At 53.3% G+C, this 26,832-nt stretch overlaps 1 protein-coding gene across 11 annotated transcripts; it reads left to right on the plus strand.

Moving 5' to 3' along the window:
- The first annotated feature begins 137 nt into the window (after positions 1–137).
- Positions 138–26,729, plus strand: KLC4 (kinesin light chain 4). Of its 11 annotated transcripts, none has more exons than XM_071739981.1 (16): positions 138–255; positions 11,087–11,345; positions 11,530–11,760; positions 12,145–12,223; positions 12,313–12,538; positions 12,865–12,952; positions 13,333–13,434; positions 13,741–13,914; positions 14,073–14,172; positions 14,656–14,708; positions 17,484–17,551; positions 17,633–17,741; positions 18,531–18,677; positions 25,343–25,467; positions 25,572–25,629; positions 26,085–26,729. In XM_071739981.1, exons 2-16 carry the CDS (start codon positions 11,097–11,099, stop codon positions 26,172–26,174), a joined length of 1,899 nt encoding a protein of 632 aa, XP_071596082.1. In that variant the 5' UTR covers positions 138–255; positions 11,087–11,096; the 3' UTR covers positions 26,175–26,729. The 11 variants fall into 11 exon arrangements, with proteins under 11 accessions (XP_071596082.1, XP_071596085.1, XP_071596083.1 ...); XM_071739984.1 differs by having other exon boundaries at positions 18,531–18,650; XM_071739982.1 differs by having other exon boundaries at positions 164–320.
- The last annotated feature ends 103 nt before the right edge of the window (positions 26,730–26,832 follow it).

Raw genomic sequence — 26,832 nt, forward strand, 5'->3', positions numbered from 1 at the left:
GGGCGGAGTGTCCGCCGGAAGTGGCGCGCGGGGTCGTGCGCTGGAAGCCGGCGGGGACGCCGCGAGGTGGCGCGCGCCTGCCGGAGGGGCCGAGGCGACGGCGGCGGCCATGTTGGATTTAAAAGGGCTGAGCCGCTGCGGGGGGAGGGGTGGGGGCGGTGCCGGGTTCGGTTCCCGCCCCGCCCAGCCCGGACTGCGACCGGGACGGTGATTGTGCTGCGGCGGCGGCAGCCATCGAGACCTCACGCTGAGCAGGTTGGACGGGCGGGGGTGCCGGGTGGGGTTGGCCGAGTGACCGGCCGCTGCACGGGGCCCGCGAGGTGGGTGCCCACCCGCCTGTCCGCGGAGGGCACGGCCCCGGCCCCGGCTTGGCAGCTGGAGGGGGGAGGGGACGCGCCGGGACTGCGCGGCCTCCCCGGGGGCGGTGCCCCACCGCAAGCGGCCCGAGCGGAGCGGGGACCTGCGGGAATAGCCCTTCGCGGGGCTGGACCCCTGGCCGGCGTGGCTCACCGTCGGGGAAGCGGGGGTGAGGGGGAGCGGGGGTGAGGCGCAGCGTCCGGCTCGGCACCGTCATGCCCGGTACCGGCGGGTCGCCGTAGCGTTGCCTGTCGGGACGCAATCCCGTCTGCCGGGCAAGGTCGGCGATACGGGCGGTGGTTCTGCGGACTTTAGAGCCGGCGGGGTGTGCCCTGTAAGCCGGCCCGATCCAGGCCCCTCCGGAACTAGGGCGAGCCCCGGGCTCGGTCGGCCCCGCCGCCTCCTGCCCTCCTCGGGCTTCTGGTCCTCGGGCTTCTCCTGGTTTTCGGGCTTCTCCTGGTCCTCGGGCTCCCGTGCCTTCGGCTCTGCCTCGCTGCCTCTGCTCTTGTCCGCCCCGCGGGTACGGCTGGCGGAGACCGGGAGCCCCCGAGGGAGGTGTGTGTTTATGACAACGGTGGCACAGCCTGAAGTCCCAGTCATGGCTGTTTCCAGGGTGCTGTGGACACAGACCGCAGGATTCACTGCTCTATAATTAGGCAGTGTCTTCACTGCCAGGAGTGGCTCTCAGTGTAAGATAAATAATACGTGTTTGCACGCCCACTGTTTAACTCGTGATTTTTTTTTTTTTTTTTTTTTTTTTTTTAATTTATTTTTATTTTTTTTATTTTTTTTTTTCCATGCCGTTACCGTGTGTAGCTCATAGCTGGCCAGGTTTGCCCTCCATAACTAGGGAAGGTAAGGGAAGGCAGTAGGAGGCTTTAGTTAAAGTGTGTTATGAAATGAAGCAAGAGAGAAGCCTGCGTGTTAACGTGGCTGGGCTCCCTACTGGGACACCTGAAGCCCTTCCCCCTCTGGATTTCATCGGAATCCTGATGAAACACTGGCTTGGGCAGATGGAAGTAGATGTGGCCAGCATGCCTCCAGAGGCACATGAAACGTTGTTGAGAGCACTGAGAAGGTTGCGTGTTACCATGGATGGAATGGCTGTAGCAGCAACCCGATGGCTGTGGCGCATGCTGTGATGCTGTGGCATTTGTCCTCTCCTTGTGGAGAGAGAGATCAAACGAAGATCACCTACAGATCAAACGAAGGCTTCTGTGCAGCGCTGCACTGCACAGCGCTGACGCATTAGGACTCCCAGCGATCTTGTCCCCGCATCTGCCCATTTCTCTGAGCGCAGTGATAGCGGTCGCACAGCGGGAGGGCTCTCTGCAGCCCCACCTGCTTGACTTTAGGGGCAAGCAAGTGGGAACAGAGGTGAGGATGGTACCATACAGGACATAAAACCTTTTTGCCGCAAGATGGAGTGTAGGATGGAGGAAATCTATCTGGGTGTCGGGCAGGGGTGACTTGGGCCGTCTGAGCAGCAGCAGCCTGATGGTGGGGCAGAGCCCCTTGGGCAGCGTGTGGCGACAGCCTGGGGGCTCTGCGCTGCTCCTCGGTCGCCGAGGAGGGAGGCCTGGTCTTGGTGTGCGTGGCACTCGCTGCGCTCCCAGGAGAGCGTCAGACCGTCCTGTTTCTGGAGCCGGGCTGCATCTCCTCCCCTCCCCCAGCTGCAGTGTGGTTGGCTGCCGAGCGCCGGGTGCCTGCGCTTCTGCTGGAACAGGGGGCCAGCAGATGCCGTAGGAGCCGTGCATCGCTGCGGCCGCTTCTCTGCGGCTCTGGGGCCTCCGGGAGTGCCACCGCGGGACAAGCCGCTGCAGGCAGCCAGGTACCGCTCCTCTGCGGTGCGGGGTGGGGGAGGATTCCCAAAGGGTGACTAGAACGGGCAGGGTGCCCGGCCGCCTTGTAACAAAGGACCGCTTTGAAATGCGGTTTCGGGCGGAGCTGGTGGAAGCTTCTCTCGCTGGGAAGCTTGAGTTAGCCAGGTGGGCACGGAATTTCTCCGTGGTGATACCGAGGAGGGATGAAGGGGTTTCTCTGGCTTGCTTGTCCCAAGGATACGCAGCGGGCGTGCCTTCTGCTTCCAGACAAAGCCAGAGAAACGGTGACGGAGGCAGGTCTGAGCATACAGCAATGGCTCACAAACTTTCAGAGCCTTGTTTCTCCCTCCAACCCTACTCCCATTAATTAACTGCTCACTGAGCTGCTCCAGAGCGGAGATGAACCCCACCAAAGGTGGGAGGGGGCCTGGGGGCAACGACACACAATTGCTGGCAAGCTTATGGGAGGGAGAAGATGCAGCTGGGAGGGACTGTCTGAAGAAGGGCTGGGGGATGGCGTTGCAGCAGAATGCTCTGATCAGGCAGCCGGGAAAAATTTGCACAATGGGGGGAAACAGGGGCACATTACCAGCAACCACAGGCTTCTCTGTGTCTTGCAGAGCTAGCATCTGGAACTCTCTTGCAGCTCCATGCTAAGGTCTCCTCTAGTGCCCTTGGTCACCTGTCTTCTGTGCCAGCTTGGAGACATGGAAAGCCACTCGCCTCTGTGTGAGGTGGAGGGTGGTGTTAGCACACATTGGGTCAAAGATCTGGCCAGCTCAGACAGAGGGTAAATAAACATGGCTGAGCTTTGCTGTAATTGGCAGAAGGAGCAGGAAGCTCACGTTAACTCATCTGCTGTTTTGGGGGAATGGTTTATGTAGGAACAACAGCATTAAGCCAGAATACCTAAATGGCTCTCAGGGCACAAAGGATATAGGGCAAGATTTTGACCTTAGCAGAGTTGCTGGAGAAAGGTTTCGTTTGCTTGAATAAGCCATGTAACTCCTTAGAGCTGGTCAGGAGAGACAGAGGTAAAACAGATCTATTGCTTATTATGCAGGCAGAGCTTTTTCTCTATTAATTTGGCTGCCTTGATACAGTTTACAAGACCCATTTCCTTCTGGAAATAATTGGCTTGCAGCCTGAAGTCAGCTGGTGTTTGCAGCTGTCCCATGTACACGAGTGGAGGAATTGTGGGCACTTCAGAGGTCTCCAGATCATACAGAGTGGCTTCAGGGCACTTGCTGGTCCCAGCTGCATCCTGACCATCTTCTGTACTCCTGAGGTGCATCCAGTGCATAGCTGTCATTTTACAGATGCCTGCAGACACAGTGGCTCCTGGGAATTATTCTGCCTGCTTTAATACTACTTCATGCTGTCAGGGCAAGGTAATAGCTCTCAGTCTTTACAGAGCAAGACTCCCAATCAGACTCTGAAGCTAGGAAGAGATGCTTGTCCTGGCTGTGTTCCAGCTCTTGTCTCCACTAGCCTGGGAGCAGTTTTTAATGGTGTTCCACTGTAGTCCCAAGCACACCAGATACAGGATGGATTTGGTGTGCTGCTGCAGACACGAGCAACAGTTTAAAAACAAGGTCTTATCAGCTGATCTGGAGGCGCTAGCACAATCTTACTGGTGAGAGTCGTGAAGACTGCTGTTCTTGTTCCAATGGCCTCTGAAAGGTGGATGTTTCCCCAGCCAGCTGGGGTTATAGACTGCATGAACTGCAGTAAGGAGCAAGATAGCTTTCTGCTAAAAGCATGTGTGCTGGTTTGGGGTGGGCTTTTTTTAATTGGTTGGTTGGTTGTTTTTTTTAACCCTTTTACCTTCGGTGTCTGAATTCTTTGATTGCTAATGAATAGAAGACAGACCTTTCTGGCCTTGAAAGGAATGAGTGATCTGGTAGAAAGCTAACCAGACCATCTCCTCTGTATTCCTCAGCACACATCCTTATTGTAACAGGACTTGCTTGCTGTGGTCAGTTAGAACAAACCCTAGTCTCTTTTGATTTGCCATTTCCAGCTGTGGGCTGGAAAGTGAATGGGAAACTCCCAGGTCCTTTCTGTACTGATATGAACATGAGTCACTGTGGTTGAGTCCCTGTAAAGCCATCTTACCACCACCTTGCCTTAGGATCCAGGAATGTTATGCTATGGTGTGTTTTCTCTTAGAGACTGTAGGTGGTGGGGAGCTGCAGCTTCTGGGGCAGCAAGGAGCATTTAATTACCGAAGGGAAGAAACATGAAAAGAGTCTCCTATCTCCCTTGCTAGAGAGCCCTTCCACTTGAGCTGCAAATCTAGTTCTTAGTCCTAGTTAAAAGCCCGTTGTTCTCTTGCAGCCTGCTGGTTAGCACAGACTTTTCCAACACAGGCCTGCAGATATCTTGAAAAACCCCTGGAGCTTCACACTCAGCTAGAGCTGGCATGTGTCAGCTGCTGCTGCTGCTGAAAGAAGAAATCCTGGCCTTGATCCCTGTCCAGAGGATAGAGAGGGCTGGGCTGTTTCCAACAGCACAGTTAACTTGTGCTGAGTTACATATGACTCTAAAGCTTGGGGAAGCTGGTTGGGTGAAGCCTTTCTGGGCTTGGAGATTGGCATTAAAAACATGCAAGTGGGTGCCTGGATGCTAAGGAGAGTCTTGTTGTTTGGGCATGGGAGAATGTGGGTGAGACAGCTACTTGTTTCCACTCCCTGCTCTGCTGCTGGAGGTGGATTGCGTTGCCTCTCTTGCTCTGGGACAGAGGGACCGTGTCCCCATGGGAACTGGTTGAAAGAAGGCATGTGCTTCATTCCATTCCTCTGGATTTAGGGTCAGTTCATAGTGCTGTGGTGCCTGACCCGGTTTTCCTGAAGTGCCATTCAGAAAAGGCAAGTGTAATAAGGAGTTTATCTAAGGAATTCAGATGAGGATTTTTTAATTTCTTTTTTCCTTCCCACATGAGGATGTTTAAGTCATTGGACAAGGGGTCTGAAGAGCTTGGGGCATTTTGGTTTGGGAGATACTCTAACCCTTGGCTAGAGATAAATACTTGATTACATACCTGTTTTGAGTGAGAGGATGGACCAGAGAACTCAAAAAGACCTCTAGGCATATCTACCAAGTAATACAAAACCCAGACTCTCTTATTATTGCACCTTTTTTGCTTTGGGATTGCAGCTCAGACTTATGCTGGGTATCAGCTCCAAGGATTGCTGACTTCTGACTGATCTATTTGTGTGTTCCTACTGGCCCTAAGGGAGCATGAGATGTACCAGGCATTTCTAGCAGCAGTAACAAGCATCACAGGGCACCATTCCTGTTTCATGCCTCACTTGAACCTCAGCTGGCGCATAACCCAGGATGGACCCATCTAGGAGTACAGTATTTACCTTCTGACTTCTGGTCTTATTCAAGCCATAATTCTTAATGTTACCCTGAAGCTGACAGCATACCCATCTGTCTCTGCATTTGCAAAACATCATTCTCTTGCCTTTGTTTCTAAATCCTTAAAACATGTGTGTGCAGTGGTTCTTAGCTATGAAGTTCATGAGCACCATACAGGCATGATTATATTCCTTGTTTTATCTATATTGGAGCAGCTCAGGAAGTACTGTCAGATGTGCAGCTCAGCAGCTGGTTGCAGCCTTGGCACGCTTTTTTTTTTTGCTGCTTTCATTTTATTTTTCAGTGTCCAAGGTATTAGGTCCAGGTTTTGTTGCAGTAGCCCTTAGGAGTGGAAACTCGGTTGTTAGTGGTGATTCACTTCTAGCTTTGTTGGAGGTCAATCAGTCTTTCCAGAGACCCTTTATTCTGTCGCTTAACAGTAATGAGCTGGCAGAGGTCCAAGGGGGCTGGGGGGAGGGGAAAGGGGGAGCCCTCTGTGCTTTTATCAAGTTGGTTTGCTTCCCAAATATTTCATCTTGATGTTTTTCCAGGTAGCAAAAGTGTGTCACACAGCATGAGATTGGGATTATTATGAAACTGAGACTTTAAATGCTGTGTTTCCATTTATAAATACTACCATTGCTATCTGTCCCTCAAACATGGTCATTTGTTTTTGCTGTGGGTCACTTAGGCTTTTCCATAGGAAGCCTTTTTCTAGAATCCAATGGCTTTTCTGCAACTACCATATCCTTAGATTACCTTCTTCTATAGAAGAGTCTGCTACTAAAAATCTGTGCCTGCTTCTATACAGACAGTGCTGGCAGGCCATCTACAGTTTGAAGGAAGCTACAATTATTGTCTTGACTGCATCAGTTTTGCAAGTTGTGACAGTGCCCTGTGTCTCACATTTACTTGGTCCAGGGATGTGTGGAGAGACAGTGGAGTGAACTGAATTTGTCAAGGCATGCTTAGATGTGAAGTCTTTGTCCTACTGTATTTGATTCCTGATTTCCTTGGTGCTTTTTTTTTTTTTTTTTTTTTTTTCCCCCTCTCTAGTTTCCTAGCACTGAGCATCATAATTTAGAGTTTAAGATTCACTTGGGCCCATTTAGTCTGGCATTTATTCTGTTGTGGCAGCTGTTGTGGGTTTAGGATATAAGCAGAGAAGCTTCCAGATCTTTCCTCGTAAAGCCCTCACATATGGGAGCAGTTTTCAGAGGCAGAAAAAGTGGGCTGCTGAAATTGCTGATGCTCAGTGATTTCCCGGCTGTGCACTTGAATGCATGAGGAAGGTTTCTGCCCGGCAAGATGTGCTAACTGGTGGATTCCCAGCCGATTGCTGCAACTGCCACAAAGCTCACCGCACGCATGTTCCTTGCCTGTCTTCCTGCAGCAGGGGAGAGGAGGTGAGGATGGGTGTTGCTGGAAAGCCGGGCTGTTAGAGCAGCTCACTGTAAGTAAGGAACACATGCCAAATGGAGCAGAAACTTGCTGGTGGAGACCTCGGCCGTGATACCTGCAGAGCCCTGAGGAATGCAGCAGGATAAACTAAGAGCTGGGCACTCCAGCTCCTGAGGAACTTGTTGGAAAAAAAACATTATTTCTCCTCCAGTCTGAGTCTCCCCCTGCCAAAGGCAAATAATGGTGTCTCCCCTCCTCTCTGCAGGATCCGCTGAGGCGGAGCTCATTTTCTGCCTGGATAAAGGACACTCGGTGCCCTTTACTGAACATGTGGGAGTACTAAGGGTGCTTATACAGCAGCATCAGCCTGCCTGACCCTGGTGTCAGTTGCCATAGTGCATGTTTCCTCTCTGGAGGTCTGGGTGCTGAGTGTAGACTTGCCAGGACTGAGGAGGCTCTGTAGGAAAGAATTATCACTTTGGAGGGATAATAATTCATCTCCCAACAGTGTTTGTTGGTTTTCTTTGCTGTGCAAAAGGCAGCACTGTTTAAGTGACTTCTTTGCAGTCTTCTCTTTTCTTTCTTGTTGGTACTTAGAAGTGAACAGCCTGTGTGCTGTTCTCAGATTTTGTACCCTGTGTCCATCCTGGGCAAGCCTCTATCCACTCTTGAACACTGGAAGCATGTTGGTGCCTAGCAGAGCTATGCTTCTACCGTGTCATCCCAGGAGAGAAAGACTGGAGTTGTGTAGAGGTGTTAGCTCAGACAGTGAGAGAAGCCTGTAGTGGTATGTCTTGAGGATCTGAGGATAAAGTTGCAGGGTAGGAAGACTGATGTGCTGTGGGTCAGGACACTGTGATTATTTTTCCCTTCTCAAGCAGTCTGAAATCTTTACAGTTCTGAAAATCAAGCTGGTCATAGGGACTGTGAAATGCTCAGAGCTTTTTCTGCTGGAAGGGCTGGGTGTTGCTAGAGTAGAGACACTGGTTGTTTAACACATAGCTCAGCGATTTCTCAGTTGAGGAGTAGTTCTGTGCACAGTAGAATTAATGAGGCTGATTTTCTATGGATCTGGGTCTTGTCTGTTATCTAGCAAGGTGCAAGCTCTGGTGGCTTTTGAACCATGGTCTGTAACATGTTCTTCTTCCCAATGTGTTTGTATTGTACTTTGCAAAGATGGCAGCAAGATCTCTGGGTGTAAGTAACGCTGCTATGAAAACTCAGCATTTCACAGTTGGCCCAGTACACAGAGGGGCAGAGGAAGATGTACGTGTTCTACATAACTGTGTGAGCTTTGTGAGAGAGCTATAGTTTGGGGGTTTTTTGGTTTTTTTGTTTGGTTTTTTTTTTTATGCTGGGTTTGTTTTATGAAGCTGCTCCTGGGGATCTTCTGATGTTCCAAGAATTGCCTGTGTTCTGGAGGATTCCCACTTCCTGATTTCTCTGTTTGTGAGTCTGGGGCATTTTTATGGGCTGTTTCACCCTTCAGCAGGTGTCACCTTGGCTTAGTTAGAAGCACGTAGGTGTGTGTCTGAGCTTTCCTGGGAGGTTGTCTGGACCCATTTCAGAGTAGGACAGCAGTACTTTGCCAGATGTGGCAGCACGAGCATCCTTTTGGTTGCCAGCCTCTTTCTCTGGAGCTGGGGATCATTGCATCTCTTTTCCTGAACCATGCTCACCTGCATAAATCTGCTGAAGGTGGGGCTTTCCTTATTGCTTTTAGCACTTGGTCACTCCCCTAGGTATGTTATAAAGTTGGGGAAAAGAATAACCAGGGGAATTATGGACCAGAAGGCATAGCTGCAAGTTCCTGGAGAATCAGTTTAAAAAAACAGGATATGAGTTGCAGCAAACTCTCAACAGACCTATTCTTTCATTTGAAACAGAAGTCTATGTCCTCTGTCATTATCTTAGTGATGGTTTTGATGACATTCTTGTTGTATGGTCTTTAGAGGAAACTGACAAATATCACAGTTCAGATGAGACTTCTCAGTGTAAAATGCATGATGCATCAGGTAACCATGTAAAGCATGGCATATATCCAGAAGTGAAGGATATAGTGATGTGTGGCTCCACATTGGTGCTGATGCTGAGTTGTGAAATTAATGTGAAGTCAGCACTGTGACTCTTGGGTTGGTGGGGAAGGACTTGGCTTTTACTCAAAGGTATGAACAGGAAACCAGTCTTCAAGAGACATGAAAATTTTTTTCTGCCCTGCTGAGGTTTAGTAGTGAGGTCTCTGCTGCATGCCAAGAGTTTGCTGTCCTTTCCTGTGGGATGAATGTGCATTAGTGGAACAGAAACCAAAAAGGAGCTGAGGGAAGAGCTCAGGTATATAATACAACTCAAGGAATTTCTGGAGGAGGGAAGCTAAAAAGGAGGAAAGGAGTGGGTATAATGAGAGGTGTATACTTATAGCAATTGTTGCAGCACTGCTCACCATCTTCACTATCAGTGCTGCAGTGCTTCCTCCTCTTCAGGAGGAAGAACCTGGACTCCTCCGTTGCTCAAAGCCCACTCCTAGGTGGGGATAGTGGTAGCTGAGCTGGGGGATTGATTGCCCTGAGCTCCCCTGGTCAGAGTGCTCAGCTGGGGAGTAGAGGAGCCCTGCCTAAAAGAGGAGCTCTTCTCTCTGTGTTCCTTTACCTGGGGCAGCATTTCTGCTCCCTCAGTAAATCAGGCGCAAGGCTGCTGCCGAACAAGGAGCTCAAATCACGCAGAGGTAGGTCCTGCAAGAGGACAAAGACAAACCCGTGGACACCTCTTGTGCTAACTCCTCCCGCAGAGTGCCTGGGCAGTTGGCCAGTTTCCTGCCAGCAGGGCCGTGGGTGCTCCGGTTGCAGTGCCTCCTGCCAGCCCCGGGCAGCCAGGAGGGGCAGCTGAGCTGGGTTGGGCAGGGCAGGGCAGGCAGGAGGGTGCTGCCTGCACAGGGCATCACAGCCGGCTGCCCTCAGTCCTGCCGGAGGCTGGCAGCTGAGTGATCCGTCGCGAAGTGGGTGGTGTCTGTCTTTCCTGGCTGAGTAATGTGAAGAGGCTGCTGGAGTGGCCCACAGGAGGGACAGTGGAGGGGGAGGGTGGTGGTGGTGGTAGGCTCAGAGATGATCAAGTGGTGGAGTAGCCAGGGTAGTGTCAGCCCTGCTGTTAAGGGGTCTTGCCAGCTTCTGATGTCTTCTGGCCTCTGGCCTGCCATGTTTCCCTCAGCTCCTGGATTTTCTATGTAGGGATCTTGCAGCCATGCTAACATTGTGGACTGTAGGAGCTGGTGTTCCTGTGCTTTGGTATGGTAGCTTTGGTATGTTGGGTGGAAGAGGGCAGGGAAGGATATGGAATCCTTATGTGATGGAATCCTTTACATGCCGGAATCCTTTAGCTGGCAGCAGGGCAAAAGAAGCTGGAAAAGCTGTTAGTGTTTCAAGCTGACACCCACACAAGGGTTACAGCAAATGCTACAGTTACACTAGTGTAAGTAAGCTTTCCCACACAGGCTGAATCAGTTCCTGATGGTGGTGTTATGTCCCTTATCACGACAATGGCCATTCTGTGCTGGGGCTCCGATTGTCAGAGAGTACTCTTCTAATCTTCTGAATTTTTTCATTTGGCTCAGGAAGGCCACTGATGCCTGCCTGTCTGAGAGATGCTCTTCCAGGGGAATTTTTGTGAAGCAGAAAGCTTTGAGCTGGCATCCCTCCACTTTCTGTTTCCTTTCTTCTGCAGTTGGAAGAGGTGTTGAGCTCTGGCAGCCTCCTTGTATCAGTGGTCTGTGGGCAGGAGGTGCACTCATCACCATCCCAGCTGCCAACTGCAAATCTCTTCTCTTAAACAGATTCTAAATCAGCTTTCCTTGCTGCTGGGAGTGTGGGGGTGTTGGAGGTCAGCACTGATTCCAGCCTTTTTGTCTGCTGTCCACGTGTGCCATCCTGGCACTGGTTGCCAGCACTTTGTGCTGCAAAAGTGGAGACACGTGCCCTGACAGGTGCCTGCTGCCAAAGGGAGAGGGGAAGATGAAGGGGAAGGTCTTAGTTTGGGTACCTGTTCAACACTTACTGCTTGAAGGAGGCTGTGACACTTGTATCTGATTGCAGCTCCCTGAAACAGCACTGAGGCACTAAGCTTTTGTCTCTCTCTGTGTATGGCTGCAGGAGCAGGACTATGTCCACCATGGTGTATCCAAGGGAGGAGAAACTGGACAAGCTGAGCCAAGAGGAGATAATTTCCAACACCAAGCTGGTGATGCAAGGGCTGGAGGCACTCAAGAATGAGCACAACTCCATCCTACACAGCTTGCTGGAGACGATCAAGTGCCTGAAGAAAGATGAAGAAGCCAATCTTGTGCATGAGAAATCCAACCTGCTCCGCAAGTCAGTGGAGATGATTGAACTGGGGCTTGGAGAAGCTCAGGTGAGAGTGGTGGGTGCACCCTTAGCTTTCACCCAAGACAGAGAGGGGAAGGCAGGCATGTGGGCATTTCCCATAAGCTGCAGAGTCAGCAAGGGCTGAGTGTAGAAGGCCAGCATAACCCCGGGGGTGGGCATGTGAGGGAGATAAAAGAATGTGGTCATTACTGACTGAGACTCTTGACAAGGTGATGATGGCATTGTCCAACCATCTGAATGCTGTGGAGTCAGAGAAGCAGAAGCTGCGCGCTCAAGTGAGGAGACTGTGCCAGGAGAACCAGTGGCTGCGTGATGAGCTTGCCAACACCCAGCAAAAGCTGCAGCGCAGTGAACAAACCGTGGCTCAGCTGGAGGAGGAGAAGAAACACCTTGAGTTCATGAACCAGCTGAAGAAGTACGATGAGGATGTATCACCTTCGGTATGCCCTTGTCCTGTCCACCAGCCATCTTTGGTGATGGGAGAAGTTGGACCCAGCAGGAGTGCTGGGTCCTAGGTGTGATAGGATTGCCCTGGATTTTGCCCCTTCCCAGCTACTGTGCGCACCAATGCCTGTAACTAAAGGGAGCCTGCATGGGGCAGGGTGTCTGGAAGAACATGGAGTAGCATGCCAGGATGTGCTGGGGAAATCAGGCTTTATTAGTTTTGTTGGATGGTGGGAAGATACGATGGTGGCAGAGACGACAGGGGAAGCTGAGGGTGTTGGGTGGGCTGCAGTGGGGAAGGGGGGGTTGGCAGCTGACTCAGCCCAGGCTGCTGCTGTCTCCTGTGAGTACCAATAGTATTGTGATTCCCATCCTCTCAGGAGGAGAAGGAGGGCGACTCTGCCAAGGACTCTCTGGATGATCTGTTCCCAAATGAGGAGGAAGAGCATGGTCCTGGATGTAAGTGTTTGCTCATGCATGGTTGCTGGCTTGCCGTGTTCAAGCCTGCTGTGCCAACTGTTTCCCTGTTTCTTCCTCTGTGCTTGCAGTGCCCCACCAACACAGCAGTGCAGTGGCAGCTGCCCAGCAGGGAGGCTATGAGATTCCTGCACGCTTGCGCACCCTCCACAACCTTGTCATCCAGTATGCCTCACAGGGACGATACGAGGTGGCTGTACCACTATGCAAGCAGGCTCTGGAGGACCTGGAGAAGACATCAGGCCACGATCACCCTGACGTGGCCACCATGCTCAATATCCTGGCACTAGTATACAGGTGAGCATGGTAGGGAGGACAGGACTGGGCCAGGAGAGCTTTCTACCTCTCTGAAGTTCCCAATGCAGCATTTTCTGGTTACAGGGAGCTCCCCCAGCTTCTAGTAGTTTGCTTTTCAATAAGGTTTTGGCACAGATGATGAGGTATTTTGATTGCCATACTCCCTGATAGAGTTTTATACCTTGTTAGGGACTGGCTAAGGTAAGAAAGAACAAAGGGCTTGTGGGGTCTGGATCTGTGTGGAAGGAGTACTGTTGTTCACAGTTCTGCTTGCCATTGGCTGTGGTGTCCAAATCCTGAATAACTGATTTGGCTTTGCACTGCAGGGATCAGAATAAATACAAAGAGGCAGCACACCTCTTGAATGATGCTCTCTCCATCCGTGAGAAGACTCTGGGCAAAGACCACCCAGCGGTGAGTGTCTGCCTCCTCTTTCAGTTGCTTCCTTTGACCTGTGGATGCTGCTGGGGGTAGAATGGTGCCCTTATGGTGTGTCTGCTGCCAGACTGCCAAGGACAGCAGTGTACTCTGAGACATGAAACATGCTGCTCACATGCTGTGGGGCTCTGTTTCACTGTGTCAGTACCTCCTGCTGTCTTGCTTAGCTTGACCTGTCAGGAGTTGTCTTCTGGATCCCACAATGTAGGCAGGGTAGCTGTCTACCTCTGGATCTCCTGTTCAGAAGCAGCTGTGTTGCAGGCATGGGGGAAATGGGACTGTTACTGCTCCTTGCACCCTTTGTCTGGTCCCACTGGATTCAGCTTGGTTTCATGGAGAAACTTATGTCTCTGCAGGTGGCAGCAACTTTGAACAATCTGGCTGTTCTCTACGGCAAGAGAGGGAAGTATAAAGAAGCAGAGCCACTGTGTAAGCGAGCCCTGGAGATCCGTGAGAAGGTAGTGGTCTTTATGCTCTCTTTCCTTCCAGCTCTCCCTGGGGGTTTTCCCTCACTGCACCTGGGAGATCCAGGACCTATCTTGTCTCTGTAGTTGCTGCTTCTGCTTTTCCTGTGTGTGCAGACTTGGAGAGGCCTGCCAGGGGGTGGAAGCTGGCTTTTCTCCTGTTTACCTCCCTAGTCCTTGGCTTCTGTCTGACACAGGCATGTCCTGGAGGGACTACAATGTCTACTAACTCCAGGAGTCCACTGCAGTCTCTAAATGTTGACTTTCTATTACTTTTCTTCTTTTGTTTTTTTTACCCAGGTCCTAGGCAAAGACCATCCTGATGTGGCCAAGCAGCTGAACAATCTAGCCCTGCTGTGCCAGAACCAGGGCAAGTATGATGAGGTGGAGTACTATTACTGCCGGGCCCTGGAGATCTATGAGAGCTGCCTGGGTCCTGATGACCCCAACGTGGCCAAGACCAAGAACAACCTGGTGAGACTCTGGGAAGAGGCCACATAGGGGTGGGGAGTGATGCCATGGGAGAGCTGAGCCTTGCTGGGTGCTTGAAGAAGCAGAGAGAGAGATGCAAGAAGGAGGAAGAGTTAATTTTGTGTTGCCCTTTGAAGCTGGAGCTGTTTGCTTTGTTGCAGGCCTCCTGTTATCTGAAGCAAGGCAAATACAAAGATGCAGAGGTGCTGTATAAGGAGATCCTCACCCGTGCTCACGTGAAGGAGTTTGGCTCTGTGGATGGTTTGTATAACAAGCTGTTGAGGCTAGGGAAGGGTAAGCAGATTTGTCTCCTGGCTCTCAGCCTATGCTTGGCTGGTTCTGGTATCCCTCTGGCAAAGGGATGGGATGCTTTGCAGGCCTCTGCTTCAGGCAGCCCTTGAGACACTGCCATTTTAGTGTTATGCTGTTCCACCTCTTCTGTCAGAAGGGGTCTTGGAGAGCTATGGCTGTCATCTTTACTGAGTTGGGAACAGCTATGGCTAAAAGAGGGAATAGCAAGTGGCACAGTCTGTCCTAGGCATGCACAGAAGGTTCTCCAGTACACCTTTCACAGGTATTCTCCCATGGGAGGACTTGTTCTGGAAGCCTTGTCACTTCCCTCTGGTGGGCTGCTTGTTCTGGGGACAGAGTGCTGGACTGTGCAGGAGGCAGAGCCCCAGGGGAAGTGGCAGAGCAACAGGAGGTCATGGTGAGTGGAGGTGTCTTGCATTTTTCCCCACACAGATGAACACAAGCCAATATGGATGCATGCGGAGGAGAGAGAGGAGATGAGCAAGGTGAGCCTGAGCTGGTGGTGCTGCCTGTTATCAGCAGCAAGAGCACTGGGAGGGGAAGGAGATCCAGGGGCTTTGGTGCTCTCTTATAACAGCCAGACCCTCCTTCCTGCAGTCTGAAGAGCTGCTGTGGTCACTGATGAAGTCCAGGAGGGGTCTGGAGAGTGGGGGAGAGCATGGCTGCTCTTTGGGCCAGCAGGGAGGGAAGGGCCATCAGAGAGCTTGATGCTTTCCCTGGGGCAGGGAGTTGTTCAGCCCCTCAGCCATGGCTGCATGCTCTCTCTCTTTGCTTTAGTGATCCCTCTAGGGCATGCAGATGATGGAAGATGGCGGATGGCAGAGGGTTGTGCTGCAGAGCCTTGGCACTCTGTTCCAAAGAGCTGCTCGTACCCAGAGCACAGCCTGTTTCTGAAGCAGCCCTAAGGCTGCCTGGGGAAAAATGGAGGTCAAGAAGAAACTGCTGCTGTCACCTTGCTTAGGAAATGGAGCCAAACCCGAAAACAATCTCTGCACAGACTGGGCCCTAGCTTTTCTATGTTCTATCTGTCCTCTGGAAGAGGATAGACATGGCTTGTGTTTGCCTTGGACTAGGCTGAGAGGCAAAGAAGCTGTCAGCCTTGGTGCCCACGCCCTGCTCTGTTCTCAGCTGATAAAGGTCTTGGAGCCCTGTCTCTGATTTTTCCAAGTCAAAGATCTCACCTGCGTTTTGGCAGATGTGTGAAACAGCAAAATGAAGGGCTCTGGTCTAGTCATCTAGATGATGCATTGGGAGCAAATTTTGTCTCTCTTCCTTTCTTTTGCCTTTAGAGCAAGCCTCATCCCTGGGTGAGCTCAGACAGCAGGCTGGCAGCTTAGACCTACCAGTCCCATCCTGTGAGTGCTAAGGACAGGGCACTACCAGCTACCTCCTACCAGCACACTGTGTCTTCCCACAGAACAGCTCTGTGCCATCCCCAGCACAGGGCAGTGCTCAGCTCCACATTACCCTGCTCCAGTTGCAAAGAAATTACACTTGCTGCAGCACCGTTCCGTGCAGGAGAAATCAAAGCTGGAGGAGAGACCTGGCTCCTCTTGCTCCTCTGGAATTTGGATCCTTCTGGTGGTATCTTAGGAGAATGAGGAGGTCAGAAGTAGATAGTTGTAGTGTGGAGCTATGCTTTAGATAATACAGGCTCTGATACAGGGTTAGAGAACAAGCTCAGGGACCTACAGTTGGAGCAAGATTCTTTTTGCAGCCCAGGACAAGGGCTGAGCATCTTTCCCTGCATCTGGGCCCTCCCATCCCCCAGGGCAGCTGTGCCCATGTCCCAGGGCGTGGCATGGTTGTCATGACTTTCCTGGCCAGGCAGCAGAAACCACAGAACCTGCTGTTCTGCTGGCCCAGGGTCCGGGGCTGCTGTGCTCTGCTTTGTGCTGTGTTTCCATGTCTCCTATTAAAAAACATCAAACCCCTTTTGCAGAGCTTCACTTCTTTTTTCCTTCACCCCTCTTTCCCTCAGCTCTCAGTGGAAGCAGGAGGAGGCCACCTTGTGCCAGAACCAGTGCCTTGGGCACATCTGGCACCCCTGGCCTGCGAGGCTCTTTCTGCCCCAGAGTATTCGATGCCTTTTGGCTCGAGTTCAGCCACTGCCTCCATGCAAGCCTCAGAGATGTTTTGAGTCTTGAGCTCTCCTGTCCCCAAGGCCTGCCCAAGGCTCTGACCACCAGGAAACCCTCATGTGACTATGGCTCAGGGAGGCTCCCAGCACATGGGTAGAGGTCTGATAAGTGCTGTGGAGCTGAGTAAGAAAAATGGCCCCTGTAAGGACAATTTTCTTATGACCTGGGGCCCTTGTCAGAGGGAAACTCCTGTTGTGGAGCAGTGGAGCTTGGCGAGAGCAGCCCTGCAGGGCAAGGGGCTGAGCTGTGTGCTTCCAGCCCAGCCCATGTGTCCTGTGGGTTCAGAACCAGGGGCATGGCACAGCCCCAAGTGCTTGCCCTGTACCAGGGTGCACAGTGTGTGAACAGGCAGCCCTGCTCCTGCAGCAGTGACTATTCCTGCCTGTAGGTGCTTTGGTCCCTACTGACCCAGGGTGACACTGACTAGCAGATAGTAGTGCCCTGCAGAGTGAATTGTCCTGGCCCTAGATCTTTCTCCTTGAGCATCCCTCTGCCCCCTTTCCTGTTGCTCTGGCCAACAGCCTCTTTGCTCCTGGCTGAGGCAGGGCCAGCCAGCCAGCTTTGGGGTAAAGGGCTGGGCATGGTCAGGAGAGAGAGAGCTATTTGGGCTGAGCTGCTGTGGGGCAGGCCTGACCTTTCAGGCAGATAACTTGAATTTTAATTCCTTTGCTAGCCATGCTTGGGGGTTTCAGCACCCATGCTGCCTGGCGTGCCTAAAAGGTTTTAGTTGGTTGGGATTTTGGTTGTTGATTTGTTTTGTTTGTCTTCCTTTTGCATGTTGAGGGGAGCGGAGTGTCATGTCTTTCAGAGTATTGTAAGGGTGGGTGGTGTTGTTCCTGCTGTCTTTGGTACCATGGAAGTTGCAAGGAGATACAATTATCTACCTTGCTGAGGTGGCAACATCACTTCTATTTGTAACCCCAGTCTGTTGCAACAAATTAACTTTCCCTCCAGGAACCTGCTGGGCTTCATCACTGCCTTTGCACATTGTGTTTCCAAAGGGTGGGCTGGTATGGGGGTGCAGCCTGGGGCCTAACCCTGGCATCCAGTGGGAGAGCACAAGCCAGAGAACAGCAGCGGGCACTTGGCTAACAGCTCTCATCTCTCCTCACCCTGTAGAGCAAGCACAGAGACGGTGCTCCCTACGCTGAGTATGGTGGCTGGTACAAGGCCTGTAAGGTCAGCAGGTAAGAGGTGGTTTCTGGGCAGCTGTGGGCTCTGGAGGGGGTGGCTCCAGGGCTCCTGCTCACTTCCATCTGTTACTACAGCCCAACTGTGAACACCACTCTGAGGAACCTGGGTGCACTGTACCGACGTCAGGGCAAGCTGGAGGCAGCCGAGACCTTGGAGGAGTGTGCAGTTCGTTCTCGGCGGCAGGTAACCCGGGAGGGACCTTCCCTGGTGGAGGGGGCATCGTGGGGTTTGGGGTGGGAGGTCGTGGCACAGCACTTAGCTTGGGATGTGATGAGGGACTTTCTTAGTCCTTGCAGACTTTGATATGTTTACATCAAAAACGTTGGTTTACATTCCCATGACACCAGAGCACTTTGGTGGTTGAAGTTTCATTTGTGCACGTGTACGAGTATGGGGTTGTGCATGTGCCTGCATGCATGGGTGGAGCAGATGTTTACATGTGGGGAAGCAGATGTGGCTCTTTGAGTGCAGAAGTACTGCATCTGGTTTAGGGCAGGTTACTGTGCTTTGTCATATACTGAGGAGATCTGCACTCACTGGGACGTTTTCTTCCCACTGATTTTTCTGTCCAGGGAACACACTAGGGATTTCTTAGAGTACCTGTCACCCTAAACTCCTCTCAAATCCTCAAATAATAAAGCAGGTTCTGTAACCAGCTAGCACAAAGACCGAAGGATAGCAGAAATCTTCACACACAAAAAGGTGAAGAAAGAAGTTGTCAGTTTTGGGGTAGCAAGCCCTTGTTCCCTGGGGTGCTTTGTGGCTTTGTGGCTTGGTGGGAGGCTGACTGAGCTGGTAACCCACACAAGGGCTGCTAAGTTCAAGATGACATTTTGCTTCTTGTTCTGGAGAGTTTTGGTTGGGGCCAAGAGAAGGGCACAGGACCAAGCACAGTGATGGCAGAGCAGATCCCAAGAGGGAAAGAACACAGAAGGGCAAAACATGGTGCTTCCTTAACCTTTCTGTTTGCAGGGCATTGATCCAATCAACCAGACGAAGGTGGTAGAGATCCTGAAGGAGGGTGATGGCACAGAGAGACGTCGGAGCCTGGGGGGCGTCAAGTACGAGAATGCCACAGACGGTAGCGAGGAAGTGAGTATGGGCGTGGAATGGAGCGGGGTAAGTACAAGACACCATCAAGAATGGCCTCAGCTGGCTACCAGAGGGAAGGGACAGTCTGACTCGGGGCTGTGCCCACATGGCCTGTTGTGGCATCCTTGTCTATCTCCATTCGTTCCCCTGCACACCTCCTTCCCCTCTTTCTTGGCACGGGCCAGTCAGCCCGCAAAAGTGTGTGTCTGGGCCTGGCTTCTGGTGTATGGGCCAGATATCCCCAACTGAGCACTCCTGCTTCCAGGGGGCTGCCAGGCCCTTGGCAATGCACAGCATGAGCTGGTCTGCCCTTAATCTTAACCTTGCAACCTTATTAACATTTCTCCTTGCTGCTCCTCCCCTCTTGAGGCCCTGGCTGAGAGCATCAGCCCTTTCTCAGGCCCACTCAACCACTGTCAGCAATTTGGCTGTCTGTCCCGCACTGCGCCACAAGTGATGTTGGGGAGGGTTGTGTATGTGCCTGGTGTGTCTGTGACTGAGTGACTGCAGGGCACAGGAGTAGTCTGCAGCCTTTGCTGTCCCCCTCTCCCCGGTCTTGTGGTCTCTGGGCTCTGGCCCAGCAGAGGTGGTAAGAGGTCTTTGCAGGATGCCAGGCTGGTCTGACTTGACCGGTGGTGGCAGAAGAGGTTAGTTTTAGCTGAGGCACAGACAGGGCAACCTGAGCCTGTCTAGGCTTGCGCTGAGACTGTGAGTTGGTCACTTTGGTCACTAATGTTGATTTTGAAGGAAGGTAGCAGTCCAGGTCTGCAACAGGTGCCTTTTGTCTTCTGCAAGGAAAAGGAGGAAGAAGAGGAGGAAGTGAGCATGGTGCTGGCAGGTGCTTGGCTTGAGGACTTCTAGAGCTGTTAACGCTTACTATTACTCCTGCAAACTCTACTTGAGAGCATAGTCTAGTTGGGTACCTAAGCAATGTACACTGAGCACACAGTCCTTTGCTTCCCCCTCACATATGCTGTCACTAACCCTTCCCTACCTGCCTCGGCTCCATACCCACCCGCATGAGCTCCCTCCCTTCCTCCTTCCTCCTTTCTCTCCCTTGTTGCCATGACAGCCCCTCAAGACCCAAGCCTGAAGCCTGCTGGCTCTCTTGATTGTGGATTGTACCCCAGAGATGGCTGGAGGGGATCTGGGGAGGAGAGCTTCTAGGGAAACCTGCTAGATGCAGGCTATCCACTCTCTAGTCCCAGCTCTTGGCATCAGGAGTGAAGAGGGCCCTAGCCCCAGCAAGGGACCAACCCTGAGTCCTTGTAATCCCCATGAATAGAGGGGCTAGACGAGCAGAGAGAGGGCTGTAAGGTCTGGTTTAGGATCACCTTATCCCTGTTCTGGCTGGTGCCTCTCTGCAGTACCTCATGGCTGTGGTTGGTATTGGGTGATCACTTTGCACTGGTGATGGTCTGGGAGATCTTCCTGATGGTCTCTGAGCTGATCATCCCAAGGCAAGTATGCAATGCCACCCTATTCCGCAGCCTGATGCAGACAAGGGGGGTATGACCCTCCTCCAGGGGCTTTGGCAGGTGTTCCCAGGCCTAGCCAGCTGTTGGATGGAGGGTCTGAGGATTAGCCCAACACCCTGGGGAACAAGGCTGCTGCTGCCATCACCTGGTGTATGGAGCCTTTTCCAGCCTGCTGGACACATTTCCAGCCTCCTTTCTACAGCCAGTGGCCCAGCCATGAGCTGCAGCAACCCCAAAAAGAAGGCTGAGGAAGCTCCCACTGCTCCTGTCTATCACAACCAGTTGTTCCCTGTGCTGGTCTGGAGGCCTCAGGGCAGTCTCTGCTGCCGTCCCTTAGCTGCCAGGGGCAGCTCTGGAAGCACTCCAGGGCCTGGACTCTGGAGCCAGAGTCTGGGCCATGAGGGCAGGGATGGCACCAGCTCAGGGATGCTGAGGCCTTAGCAGGCACCCTGTGGGTGCACAAGGCCCAGGAGCAGGTACCCCGCAGAACAGAAGGCTCAAGCTGTTCCCCCTGAGCTCGCTGTTCCTGCCCGTGGGCTGGAGCACGCCGGCAGGAATGTGAGAGCGTTGTGTCAGCCTCACAAGACTCTTTTCCTGCCCAGACGTGGCCTGGTGTCTCTGCATGCAGCCTGGGCCCTGCCCCACCTGCTCCCTGGGTGACCTACAACCTCACGGCCTTGTAAATTGTCTCTCTCTCCTCTCTGTGCACTAGGCTTAAATGCCTCCCGAGACTCCCTCTTTCCCCTCCACCGCAATCACCTGGATGTTTGTGTTGTATCTTCTGACTTTTCCTCCACACCATCCCTCCTTCCTCGGCAAGACCTCCACGCCAGTCCCCCAGCCCTCCTGGTGCATGAGGGCACCGCAACGCCAGCAGAGGAGCGAGTGCCTGGCCCCATGGCCCAGCTCCAGTCCCGTGGCCAGCAAGAGCAGGAAGAATCTGCGAGGAGCTTCCCACTCCCCCAGGCCAGGGTGACGGGACACCGTCCCCTGGCATGCCCCTACCCCTCCAGCCTTCCCTTGCCATAGCCCTGGGTATGGGACCAGGCCTGCGGGAGATTGTCTGAAGAATCTCCAGGCATGCTGACTCCTCCATCATTAGACATCCTCAACCCTCCTAGCTTGTTCCTTCCATCTCTGCAGAGGCCAGGACAGAGGCATGAAGATGAGTTGGGACAGAGAGGCCTGGCCTTGGCAGGGCTGTCTTATGCCCAGTTGCTTTCTTCCCTGTAGGCTTGGCTTATGTTAGTGCCCTGTAGCAAACCTGCGCTGGCCATTGGTAAGCTGGGCTCTCCCTACAGCACCAGGCAGTCCCTGTCTTGCTATCCTTCTCCCCGCTGAGCTCTGCATCCCAGGGGCAGCATGTGAGTCTCTGTGCACAGGGATGTAGGGTGCCTATAGCTACTGTACATCCAAGGTGAGGTGAGGGGGTGACAGGCGAAGGCCACACATGGAACAGGGACCTGCCAAGACAAGCATGTTTGGTTGCAGCCTCCTGACCTGATTCTGTAGCTGAGTTCCTCACCTACTGATGGCATTAAGGGCTGAATCATCTCCCTGTTGCTCCGAGGTCCCCAGGTGTGGCTGCTGAGAGAAGAAGAGGCAGGACTGAAGCTGTTCACTGTTCTTTGGAGGCAGAGGGAGGGTGGGAGGAAAGCAGAACTTCTGGCTAGGCTCCAGGCTATTAGAAGTGGCTGAGATAGGGAATGGAACAGAGTGGTTGGAAGAAAAAGGAGGTGCAAAGAAGGATGCAAGGAAAGGTAGAGCTGGGACTTAGGATGCTCAGAGCATGTAGGAGCAGATGGGATGGTTGGAGGGAGGTTTCCATAGGAGAAGGGGGCAGGTTGCTCATGGAGGAGGATAGTTCTTGAACACAGGACCCGGCTTGCTAGGCATGCTCCCTGGGGCTGTGACCCACTGCCTGGGTGTCTCTAGCCAAGTACATGGGAAATCTATAACCCTGTCTATCACTGCTAAGGAGACAGTGGCACGTGTGTAACGGGCTTAGTGCCTCTGATGGGACTCCAGGCCTGCACAGGGTCTGGTGCTGTCATTCACTGCTGGCAAAGGGGATGGTGTTTCCCTGGGCCAGACCACCGTTATCTTGAACATTACACCCTTGGGTGTACACCTTCATCCCACCTCCTGTTAGAAGTGAACCTTGCTGGCCTCCCTACATGGGAAGAGTGCTGGGAAGGCTGCAGCCAGGAGGATAGAGGCCAGCGCAGGACACCCACATTCCCCACTCCCCTGTTATTTATTTAGCTGGGTAGTTTCTCCTTTGTTAGTCATCTGGGAGGTTGTGATACTAAATGTGCTTGTGTCTGTTTGGGCCTGGCTTTCCTGTGGTGGTGCAGAGTCCTTGGGGCACATGCATCCTGCTCCCCTGGGAGCTTGTACTTACTGAAAGGAGATTTGTGCTCAGGACTGTGGGGTGTGGAGCCCAGGGCTGAGTGGTCTAGGGCTGCATCTTCCCTGCCTCTCTCTCCCAGTGCTGCTCAATGCTCCTGGAGAGTGGTGAGTCCCCAGTGCAGGGTGCATTCAGGCCTCAGTGCCACCTGCCCCTCATGGTTTGCCAAGTCCTGGACCTGGTGCTGTAACAACTGTACCTCTGATTAAAGGTAGACAGACCCGAACTGCTGCCCTGTGCTTCTTTCCATGTTCTGTAGGTCATCGTCGGTCAGCCCTGGAGTGGTGGGTGCAAATGTTGCTGGAGCAGGTGTGGGGTGCTTGTTGTCTGTGTGTGTGCTGCTCCCAGGGCACCTCTCCTAGACTGGGCACTGGAGATGAGAGACCCAACTCCACTGTACTTCTCCCTGACCTCCAAACTGGGTTTGCTACTAACCTCAGCTCCATAGCCATGGGTGGCAGGGTCTCTGAACTTTGGCCTTCCCCAGCAGTTGTTCCCATTAGCCAGATAAATGCCCTGCTGCACCCTCAGTGCTGAGCTCCACGTGCTGCCAATCCTACCCAAGTCCTTTGCCTCCATGAGGCAGGCAGGGTGGGAGCATGTAGTGGAGACAGGCTCAGTGGTGGAGTTGTTTCTTTTTCTTTGAGCACTCTCATTCTGGTGAGTACAAGGGGGTGGGGGCTCTGTGGTAAAACAAGCCCCATAAATATTCTGGGTTAAAAATAACTGCAGAAAAGAGAGTGGGAGAATGGTGTGGCTATTTTTAATCCAGCATGCAGCAGCATTTGGTTCTGGTGTTGGTCTGCAGTCATCCTGTACAGCTGCAGCTGGTAAAATGTGGCTCCATCCTCCAGACCTGACTACAGGGCATACTTTCTGGCTGGATCCTGCAGCCATGGTCCTGCTCCTCTGCCCCAGCTCTGTTCTCTTTCCCTGGTTCATGTGCCCTGTGAAAGACAACGGTGCCTGGCATGGCAGTACCCTGCAGGGAGGGTGGTGACCCAGAGCAAGTCTGATGGAGAGGCAAAAGACATTCCTACCACCCCCCTCCCTGTCTTTGCTAGTGCTGCATATCCCTTCTGGCCAGCTCATCCAAAACTTGCCCAGAATGCTTGGTGCAGGGGTCGAATTGTTTGCCTTGCTAATACTTTTGGTGCTCTCTGCATTTTTGTTGAGTGGGTCCCTTGCAGCAACAGCACATGGCTCCAGGATAGGAAAAACCCCTATCCTGATGAGAAACTGAGGAGTTTCAATGCACTTGGCTTGTCTGAGAAGGGAAGAGATAAACACAAGGAGAAAAGCCTGCTTGTAGGAAATGTACTGGTCAGCTGTTGGAGAGAGGTCTGGGGCTGGATCACCTTTAGGTAGCTGGAGAGGGGAGGTGTTGGAAAGTCCACAGGGGTCAGCACAGGTGAGTGGCCAAAGGCAGAGACCCCGCTTGCTTGCAGAGCTGCCTGGGCAGTTGTGGGGCAATTGTTGCTGCCAGCTTGGGTCACAGAGCATTTTGTTCCTTTGGAGTGGTACAGAGGGGCTCCTGTGCATGCTTAAAAAGGAGCAAAGGGATTTTGCATTTGCCTCCTTCTTCTACTCTGATATGCCAGGAGCCATCGGGACTAGGATGGACTGCTACCAGACCAGAGCAAAAATAACTGCACATCAGCAGTGGTGCCATAATGTTTTGTAATGAGCCTGCCTGGCCACAGGGAAAGAACTTGGTGCCATTATGTCCCTCTGGCATGAGGTGGTGTGGTGCTGGCAGCCTGTGTCTTGCATGCATTTGGAGCTAAGTGCAGGAGGTGGGCCAGAGGAGCCTGTCGGGGGCTGAGAGTGCTTTTCTGAGTACTGAGGACTTCTGGGGGACATGTGGGAAGTACCAGGCTAGGGAGCCAGATTTAGGGCTGGTTTTGGTCTCTTGAAAAAGCAGGAAGCTGTAAAGAAAACCTTTCAAAGTGCCACCCTGGGGCAGCCAGTGGGGCCAGGTGCAGCTAAAGATGGGAGGTCAAGCAAGGTGGGGCCTGCTTGGCCACAGTTTTGGTGCAGCCAAATGAATGCATCTGAGATGGAGCCGGCTGAATTGTTCAGTAGATTCCAAGATAATAGTCTCAAGAGCATTAGAGGTGGGACACAAGGCTGTGTGTGCACGTGGACTGGACTTGTCTGACAATGAATGAGCCTGCAGATCTGACATGCAGGACCAAGATATGCATCAGGACGAGTGCTGGATGAAGAGAAGGAATAGCAATGGCATGGTGAGGAAAGGGTAGAGGGAGGGGGAGGAGGAGGATAGTCTCCAGCCAGCAGCAAACGAGGAGGGTGTCCTTGAAATGAATGTACTGGCCTGACAAAGGTATCCCCAAGCTTGGGGCTCCAATCAGGTCTTGGTGCTTCCCTGGCCACTGGAACCTCTTTCGTAGCTGTTGCCTGAGCTGTTGCAGGTGATGGAGCTGTACTGTATTTGAAGCAGAGCTGTGGGGATGCCAGTGCCATTTGTGCTGATGGCCTGCTGCAGGCCAGCAGCCTGGTTTAGTGTTGGGCTGGTACTGGACAGGAGGGAGGCTCAGTCTGGATGAGTTGAGCCATGGGTTGGGGTCCCCAACTCCATGGTCATCCTGTCCCTTGGAGAACCAGGATGAGCCATGCAGTGAGTAGAAAGCCTGCTTTGGACCAGGAAATTTTAGCCCCTCAGTGCAAGCAGGCAAAGAGGGTATTTGGAGCCAAGCCCAGTCTTGGCCACTTGTCTGCAGCATGCCAGAGCCTGATTGGTGCCACTCAGCCATTGCCCTGGCTTGTGTCTCTGTGTCCAGGATGGCAGTGGCACCCTTCAGCGCAGCAGCTCCCTTGGGAAAATCCGGGATGTGATACGGAGAAGCAGTGAGATGTTGGTCAAGAAACTGCAGGGCAATGGTCCTCTGGAGCCCAGGAACACCAGGTAGGTGTGAAAGCCAGGGTGGGTGAGGGGGCCCTGCTACCTTGGGGGCTGGGGTCTGGCCAGGCATAGCAAGATGACACCTGCTCTCCTCTGTTTTCTTGTAGCATGAAACGAGCTGCATCATTAAATTACCTGCACAAGTCTAGTGATGCTTCATTTGAGGTAAGCACTGGGACGGATGGCAGGTCTGGTGCAGGAATGGGTGCTGGGGTAGGAGCTGTGACCTGCAACAGAGATGGTGGAGGCCACAGCAGGCCATGTGTATGGTACCCAAGACCCCACTGGATGTTATGGATTCTGTTGCTGTCGGGGCTGGAGCTATTCTGCCTTCCCAAGGGGTGGGCTGGGCCAGTTGTCCCCACCTGCATCCCCTGGGCAAGCTGTGCAGCCCCCCTTCTGAGATCATGGCTCCAAAAGTGAAGGTGTCGCCTCCAACTAATTACTCCTTCCCTGCTTGAACTCAGCAAACCTTCCAGCCATAAAACAGGAGCAGAGGTGGCACCTGGCGTGGCTGATAATGGCACTGGGCTTGTAAGGCGAGGAGTGCAGGACGTGGGCTGGCAGCTTTGGGGTGTGGTTTGCAGGCACTGGTCGTCATGAGCATTATGTTTTTCCAGGGTACCCAAGGCCTCCGTGCAGAGAGCAGAGGCCTCAGCGCCAGCAGCATGGACCTGTCCTCCCACAGCTCCCTGCTCTCCTCCAATTGACCCGCCTGCAGGTGCCCCCCGCCTCTGGCCGCTCCGCAGCTGGTGCACCAACACGGCTTTGCGCTGCACTGGGCAGCACTCGACACCCTCCATCCCACTTCAACTGCTCTGTTTTCCCTCATCACCGGCTCTTGTGCCACTCGTCTGCCTGCCCAGCCTGAGGCCCCGGGGGTCCCAGGGCCAGGGTGGCCCTAGCTAGTTTGGGAATCGCAGCCCGTACGCATGCTCCTCTGCTGCACACCCAGGGCCAGCAGCTTCGGTGGCAGCACGCTCGGCACCAGCCGCACACGCTAGCCAGGTAGAAATGCCGGTCCGGCGGGGGTGAGGCGGCCCCGGCATGGGGTGGGGATGGGGGTATGCACCCCCGACTGGGGCAGCGGCGGCAGTGCCGCAGCCCACCCTGCCCGGCGGCGAGGGAGGAGCGGGAGGCGCTGGGGAGCCTGGGCGGGGGGGGGCGGCCGCGCGTTGATTCCCTACCCCATCCTCCCCCTTCCTCCTCCCGGCTGGTTGATTGCTGTACTTTATTTTATTAAATAAAATTGACTCTAGAACCGACGGCGGCTCCGAGCCTGAGGCGGGGGGGGAGTTGGGCGGAGGGAGGGCGGGGGGTGAGGCGGGAGGGGCGCGGGCCTGCCTTAGACGCAAGGGCGGCACGCGA

This window comes from Heliangelus exortis, chromosome 3, assembly GCF_036169615.1.
Source record: "Heliangelus exortis chromosome 3, bHelExo1.hap1, whole genome shotgun sequence".
Classification (NCBI taxonomy): Eukaryota; Metazoa; Chordata; class Aves; order Apodiformes; family Trochilidae; genus Heliangelus; species Heliangelus exortis.